This window comes from Pezoporus occidentalis, unplaced genomic scaffold (genome assembly GCF_034315485.1).
Source record: "Pezoporus occidentalis ecotype Australia unplaced genomic scaffold, CSIRO_AGI_Poc_V1 ctg13, whole genome shotgun sequence".
Classification (NCBI taxonomy): Eukaryota; Metazoa; Chordata; class Aves; order Psittaciformes; family Psittacidae; genus Pezoporus; species Pezoporus occidentalis.
Genome location: NW_026913103.1, coordinates 7,546,558 through 7,554,780, shown reverse-complemented (window position 1 = coordinate 7,554,780; position 8,223 = coordinate 7,546,558). Strand labels below are relative to the sequence as shown.

General features: G+C 48.0%; 1 protein-coding gene across 1 annotated transcript; it reads right to left on the bottom strand.

The window, feature by feature from the left end:
- Positions 1-503: 503 nt before the first annotated feature.
- TPBG (trophoblast glycoprotein) lies at positions 504-2,307 on the bottom strand. Its single transcript, XM_062608123.1, has one exon. It carries the CDS (start codon positions 2,108-2,110, stop codon positions 986-988), a length of 1,125 nt encoding a protein of 374 aa, XP_062464107.1. The 5' UTR covers positions 2,111-2,307; the 3' UTR covers positions 504-985.
- Between the last annotated feature and the right edge of the window lie 5,916 nt (positions 2,308-8,223).

Here is an 8,223-nt window from a genome sequence, read left to right as displayed (position 1 = left end):
CTAGCATCTGTCTCCATGTTTTGCAGCTGCTTTGAGAGCAAACGAGAGGGGAGGGAGGGGTTGCGCCAAGTGAAACAGATCTCCTCATTGATCAGTGTTAATTCTCCTAGTATATTTCACAAAACTGTCAAACATGTTTCTAAGATACACATTTATATAAAACTTTATTCAGATTACTACTGCAGGGCTATTAATTCAGCGACTAGAAAGCTATCTACATTCTTAAGATGTCTATACATTTCTTATCGAACAGCAAACTTCCACACAACAGTTCTTGTAAGACTGTTTATTGAATAGTTCAGATGGAGTTTAGGTGCAGTCTGTATAAAAAAAACCCTCTCTTTTCATGTAAACTGCAATCAAAAATAACTTTACAAAATAGTAAGAGACTTACTGAGATTGTAAGTTTCCTAACATGTAAAACTACAAAGTATTTGTGCATGCTCACTATTCAATTTCCTTCTTTGTAACAAGAGTTCTCGTTAAAAGGAGCTTCTTTGTTGTTGTTTTTTTTTTTTTAAATCTTAATGTAGCCTATGAAATGAAACCATTGTCATCACAATTTGGATATACAACATCAAAATTGGCACAGAGAAACGTAACATTTTTTTTCCCCAAAAAGTTGAGACAGCTTTTGTTGAATGGTGTCTGCATCAGTGATGTTTTAATAAAACTCTGGCGGCTTTGAAGCACCAGAGAGAATCCTTTTTTCTTTGACATCTTGAAAAAGAATTTCCCACAAATATAATGGCTAAGGGGGAAAAAGAAGTAGCAGCTTCTTTTCTACGGACAGTCCAATGCCATGTGCAGCTGCCCAGCATCGCAAAACAAAAATGAACTCGACAGCACAGGAAGGCATGTCCCCCTCAGGTTACAAGCACGTCTTGAGATTTCTCTGTGGAGAGGGAACCAAGCATGAGGGTAAAGCGTAGGTCTACTTTTCATGCATAGCTACTGTGCGCTGCCCCGTGCCCTCGGCGCTTTGTCAGACATCTGAGTTGGTGCTGAGGTTTGTTAACCTGGGGTCTGCATTGATCTCGTATCTGTAGTGGTAGCCCTCCATGTGATCCCTACAGGCATCCCTGATGTTATGCATCCACTTTTTGATTCCTTTTCGGTTCAAATACAAAACCAGGAGGAAAATGGCCCCGATGAGAGCCAAGACTATCCCTAGGAAGACATACGAAGTCTGTAGCTGGGAAGGCAGGTCTATGGGCACAGAGCAGTTCAGGTCCAAGCTGCTGATCTTCAGCAGGGCTTTGCCCAGCATCTTGTCGGGATAGGCACAGGTCAGGGCTTCTTTGCCCTCCACCTGATCACTCTCCTTGAGCCAGGCCACCAGGTCCTCGATGGTGCAGTCGCAGACCCAGGCATTGCGGCCCAGGCTGATGCGCCGAAGGGCGGGCAGGCCACGGAACTGGGCCAGGGTGTCGTTCCTCAGAACGCCCAGGGAGTTGTCGCTGAGGTTGAGGCTCTGCAGCTGGCTCAGCCCCTGGAAGGAGACGTTTCCCAGGCCCACCAGGGAGTTGTTGCTGAGGTCCAGCTGCTGCAGGGCGGGCAGGGCCGTGAACATGCCGGGGGGCAGCAGAAGCAACCCGTTGTCCGCCAGCTCCAGGCGGCTGAGGTTGCGTAGGGTCCCGGACTGCAGCATGGTGGCCAGGCTGAGGAGGACGCCGTGGTCACGCAGGGCCCCACGGAGGGACAGCTCCTCCAGAGGGCTCCCGCCCTCCCCAAAGGCGTGCGGGCTGAGGGACAGCAAGGGGTTGCCGCTGAGATCCAGCTGCCGCAGGGCGGGCAGGGCAAGGGCGCCTGCCTCCACGGTCCGCAGGTGGTTGCCGCTGAGGTTGAGGGCGCTGAGGTCGGGCAGGCGCTGGGCGGGGAAGGCGCCGGGCGGCAGGCGGGCTAGGCGGTTGCCGGTGAGGAAGAGGTTGCGCACGTAGGGTGGCAGGTCGGGCGGTACCGCCGCAAGGTTCCTGTTCACGCACTTCACTGTCTTAGCCGGCTCCGAGCACTTGCAGAGGTCCGGGCAGCTGCCGGGCTGCTGCGCCGAGCCGCAGCCCAGCAGGACGTGCAGCAGCAGCCCCAGGCAGAGCGCGCCGCGCCCCGGCATCGCGCCGGCCCCGCACACAACTTTGCCCTCCGGGCGCCTTCGGCTCCGGGCGGCGCGGCGAGGCGAGACGAGGAGAGGCGGGAATCGGCTCCCGCTGGGGCGCTGCCTGCTCCTGGCAGCCCCTTGTCCGGGGACAGGCGCTTCCCCTCCGGGGCTGGCTCGGCTCCGCTCTCTCAGCGAGACCTGGCGGTAGGGGAAGAAAGGAAGAGGGCAGCGGTGGGGCGGAGTGGCTCTGCTCGTTCACCCGCCTTCCCCAGCCCCGCGCCTCAGCCCCCGGCAAGTGGCTCACCACAGCGGTCCCGGCCCCGAGGAGGAGCGGGGGATCCCGCCAAGGAATAAGTTTTCCCCCACTTCCAACGCGCGCCGCCGCCTTCCCACCTGGCCGGTGTCTCCACTGGCGAAGCACGGAGGGGAAGGAAGGGTTTAACTCGCCGCGTCCCACCACTCCTGTCCCAGGGCTCTCCCCGAGCTCCGCGCCACGACCGATGCAAACTCCCGCCCGCAAAACCCGCCAGAACACTGTGCCCCGTGCTCACCTTCCGCCCCGCGCCCGGAGCAAACTCCCCCGGAGGAAAACAACCGCCACTGACTGCCCCCAACTCCACCACCCACCCCCGCCGCGCCTGGCCCTGCCTACACTGACAGGAGAAACCAACCGCGGCCCGGCCGGGGGGAGCCGCCGGCCACGCCCCGCCAGGAGGGTCCGCTCGGCGCCCCGCTGCCTTCGCCCCCCAGTTCAGGCGGTGCTGCCAGAAGCTCACCTTGCAGCCGAGCGGAGCCGCCCCACGTGGAGAGCCCCTCGGCGCTGCGGGTGGCGCGGCGAGGCTTGCTCGAAGCGGAGCTCTGTGGAGGGAGAGCCGGCTGCGGGGACAGCCGGAGAGCCCCGCGCCCCCCTACCCGTCTTGGCAGCGCCGTACCTGTGCCCGCTCCGACTCCGTGGCAGGGGGACCGCGCCAGAGCCTGGCTGCTCGGTGCTGTGCTCTGTAGTGTCCCCACTCAGCGCGCTCCGGCCGTGCAGGACTGGGAAATCCCAAGGGATTCCCAGGGCGGGGGGCCGGGACGGCCCTGCGCGGCCCCGCCCGAAGCCCACCCTGGGCCCGGGTGCGGCGAGGGGGCTCGCCCGCCTTTCCACGGAAAGGGGGGAGTAACACCAGCAACAAAATACACGGAACGAGCTCCAAAAGTACAGGAAAAAACCCACCCACCTAATCAAACCTCCCACAAACAAACAAAACCCGAACAGCTACAGCAAAGAAATGCAAACCAACAAATAAGCACACCATCAAAACTCCCCAAAACAAACCCACCAGAATCTGTAGAGCTCTTAAATACTAATAATCATTAAAAAAAAGGGGCCACAAATTGACAGCTTAAGTCTGAGATTTAAACTTTATTGTGGTGAGGAAAAGCAGCCTAAATATCTATCTGTATGTAAAGTATTTACCTGTTCCGGTCACTATGGCTGACCCAAAACTGCCCTGGCATGCCTGAACACTATGGGTAGTACAAATGCTGTTTTGTAGATGGGTGACTTGCTTGGGTACTCCATGGACAGAGATTTGAGGAAGAGGTGAATGGTGGGAGCTGTTATGGGGGCTGTATTTGGCCGCTGGTCCTTAGGAAGTGATTGAGATAGTCAAATAATGTCGAATTAACTGGGAGACAGATCAGTATATTCAAATAAGCAGTTTTAGCAATGTGAAGCTTAGCACTTTGTGACTCATTTGGGCTTTCCTTACCCTTCTCATAACTGCTTACACAAGACTTCCTTCTCCCTGTATATCAGTTATGCTCCTTCTCTCCTGCTTTCCTAATCAACTAGCTTCCTTTTTTTTTGGTAAAGTCAGCAGAAATCTTACAGCTGTCAAAACCCACCGGGGAAATGAACAGATGAATCCAGTATGAAGTGTTAAGAAGATCAGCCTAGGAATCTGGGGATTAATAAGCTAAAATAATGATTTCTGAAGGATTGTTCTCCTCTCCCTGTCTGGGGCTGTGGTGGCAGGCAGGGGCATGAAGATTATGGAGAAAAGGAAATACGGAGTGGCTGAAGTAACAGTGATACAAGTGAGATCTTAAGACTCACAAGTTGTTCCAGAAGTTTGGGAAGTTAATGCTTTGATGTTGAGTTAGAAAAACAGTGGCGCTACACTGGAGGAGTTTTTAGTGTGTTAAAAAGTATGTGCATTCCAGATACACATGCCTTAGTATAGTGCTTAGGAAAGTGGATAGGTAAAGATATACTGCATTTTGTAAAGTCATGTTCTCCTAATCTATTAAAATTCCTTGAAAAAGGCAAAGAAAGAAGACCAACCACAAATTGGCCTACTGGACAAGTGAAATGCTGTGATCAGTAAGAGGCAGTTTCCAAAAGGAGATAGCTTTTTAAAACAGGTAACTGAAAATACTAGCAAAAAATCTGAGATAAATCATAGAAAAAATATTTATTGAACATTTGCTGAGCATCCCTATAACCATTTAACGTAATCCTGCAATTAAGAGCAATTGCACTGTTCTGCTTGTCATGCTGACCAGAGTTGTCCTGGCAGCTCCTGGCTGTCTGTGATTCTCCCATAGCTGGGTCTGTGCCTCTTGCTCTGCACACCAGGTTACCACTTGGGGCAGGGAACATGGTTTTGTTCTGTTTATGGAGTGCTCCCTGACAGGTGCTTAAATATGCCAGTAACACAAATAATAAATAACAAATATTTTCCTATTGCTTCCTATTATTCCCATAGTAAATTGCACTGGGTAAGCCTGCTTAAGCTTGCAAGAGGAAGAAAAATACTTGCAAATCTGCTCTCTTCTCGTTTAAATAAAACAATTTTCCTCAGAGGCATACTGCAAAAAGGAAATCATACTTTCTGGTGAATACACTTACACTGAATGGATCTCCTGGATGCGTTTGCAATCTGTACTAGCAAAATGGAGAAAAACACCCCTGATGTATTTTCAGGTCAGTTTTGGCTATTACAGTTGATTAATTTCTGAATTTGCATTGCACAGCTCATACAATTTCACCTTACTGGACTTTTTGCACAAAGTTGATGCAAAACTTCTGAGTTAAAACAGTATTTGAAAATCTATCATCTTGGCTAAAGGGCTCAAACTGGTACATAACTTACCATAAGGAAGCTATTCCTGTGGCTGATATTCGTATGAGTTGACTGAGAGGCTCATGTTAATTTGCGAGGATTGAGCGATGCTTCAGTCTCTCCATGGTTCTACTGGGGTCTCCAGACTGGGGCGGGGTGACATGCCGATCATGTGGAATCAGGAAGGAAACTTCTTCCCATCCTCCTCCAGGAGGTTAAAGCTTGCTTCATATGACAGTGAAGAGAACTGCTTGCTTTTGAAAATCAGTACACCAGTAATTCAGCTCCCCCAGACTGAAAATGTGACACCTGAAAGGAATGCAGAGTCATAGGGACAACCTGAGGTAACTGTACTGCTTGACAGCTTTTGAGTCTCTATAACCCTAAGGCTCTCACCTTAGCAAGAAATAAAGTGGCATTTTTAGATGCTCGTGTCACCCCACCGTCCTTTGGAAAACCCAGACGATTATTTCAGACACTGAAATTTAAGGTTATTAATGAAGTCAGTTGAGATGGGTCCCATCCTAAATAATCTTCACAAAGCCCCTTGGCCAGATACACTGGATGCCTTTTACAAGATTCTGAGTGGCCTGACTCCAGTTGATGTCCAAGAAGTTGGAATAACATGGAGTAAGACTCCATGCAGTAGCTATAATCTTTCTTTCCTTTTTTTTTTTTTTTTTTTAATATTTTATGTCTTTACTGAGAGGGAAATTTATGTTTCATCTGTGAAATATTGCTATGTTGTCTCAATATTGCATGAAGATACCCAGCACTTCATAGGAAGCAGCCTTGGAAGGGTATTTATGATGTGCTAAAGATTATACACCAAGTGAGCAATAGCACAGATACCAGAATTCTTTTCTATTACCAAAAATATCTTCCCACAAAGTGAAAGAACAAGCTGCAAGTTCCATCTGCTTCCTCATATGGCGAGATTGAGCAGGTCCCCCAAAGGACACCTTCTGCTTTCCTCGGGACTTAGCTTCATTTGAAGAAACACCATCAGAATCCTTAAAACAGTGCCATAAAAATACATAGGCAATGAAATGCTGCCTTGAATTCCTTTCTGAAAGCTTTATTCAGCATTCACATGCTCACACCCTTAAACTTTCATGTTCTGGTTTTCTTTTTAAACTTACGTGATAGTTTAAATTTTCATATAAATTAAAGCAATGCAGAAGACAATCTTCAAGTGTTGTTTTTTTTTTTTTTAACTTAGCACTTTGTTCCAGACACAGAAACATCCTGTCCAAATGATCTGCTGGTCTGTTCTGGTTTTCACTGTCTGTATGATGAATGCAGGATAAACTCTGTGATTATCTCTGTATCTACATGCAAATCATGCAGCCATTCATGGCTATACACGATAAGACCACGTTTACATTTTCTTGTATGGTGTCCAATTTTTCTTAAAATAATAAAAACCAGTCTACTATAAAGAATGTTGAATTTTAATACTGTGGAAACATATTAAATGCTCCCATTGCTAACAGAAAAAAAAATAGCTTTAAGTAACCTCTTTGGGTAGGTGTTTTAAAATATGTTAACTGGGTATCTCTAATAATGCACTGTTGTAAATTCTGGGAGCTCCTGCATGCCTTAGGTGGAGGGGTGGGAGGCAAAGCACCCCCACCTGAATATAATTAACTCTGAAAACTGGTGAAACTGTGAAGACAGACTCTTTACCTGCTCTCCATGTTTCCAGTAGTGGATTATTGTTAAAACCTGTTACTCAGATGAGGAAAAAATGGTGACAAAGCTGGCTGTGGGAGCTAGGGCTCAAGAATACACTAGGAAAAAAGACTTGGGAAGAGGACCTGCTGAATTCCAGGTGCTGCCACAGGGATGCTGTGTGTGCATCCCTGTCTGCACTTCAGCTCTGCATGCTCTGACATGTAGAGTATCTGCAACAGGAGCCAAGATGAATAACCCCTTACAGGTTTTTCACAGTATAACAGAGAATTTAGCATGCTTAAACAGGTCAAGCTAACCTTTAAATCCTGCTTTTGTTCTTTCCTTGTTCAGGAATGATGCATGTCTTTTACTTTCAATCTACCTTTGATAGATTGCTGTATGGATTTTAGAATGTTACAGTTTTTTTTTCATTATTTTAAGAATGTGAGGCTTAGTTCTATAACCTAGGCTAAGTTCCATGTCAAGTCTACTTAGAGTAAACCATTACACCTAATAAAACTCTTCCTTTTGCAAAATAAATAAGCCTTCTGATTTTAGTCCTTTCTGAAGGATCAAAATGACCTGTCTTCTGATTACTCCCTATTCCTCTAACTTTCACTGGAGGGCATTTTATATGAGCAGGCTTCAGTTGTCAAGCTTGTATATTATGTCCACTTGGGGTGTCCTGTCAAGGAACAACAATCTAGAGGTCTGATGGCAACATGGGCTATCTGTTGGATTAGCATTGCTCTGTGCCATGGTAACTTGTCTTGCTGCACACAGTTGTTCCCCGTGGATAGTGAACTCAAAATCCTGTTTTTTGGGCCAACTTGTAGTTTTGTCTTAGCTCCAGTGTATGAGGAAGACACTTGGTTGGACTGAAGTATCACATCAGCTTGTGGTTTCTAGGTGACTTTTAAAAGATGGCGTAGGTCAGGGTAGTCAACCTGGCTGCAGTGGGGAAAGGGAGAGCTGAAACACATTGCTTTCCCTCCTGGCTCCAAAAAGCAGAAACCCAGATCTGCAGGGAATCTGGGCCAATGTGTTCCTCACAATTCAGACAACAGTCCCACTTGTTCCTCACTCTGCAGGCTGTGCTGCGCTGAGGTTTCACAGCCCATTGCGGTGCCAAGGGTGTTTCCTGGTTTGCCCTGCTTCCCTGGGTAAGAGTGGCTGGCTTCAGAGAGCAGGCTGCTGGAGCTATAACCACAGAGGACTGCAAGTTGGGCGTGTTTCCATGTAAAGCCTTTTTTACGAAAACATGTCCATCTGTTGAAATGGAAAACCTTTGTAGGGAAGAGTTGATTTTGATGAATTTCCCATTTGAAAAAAAAAAAAGGC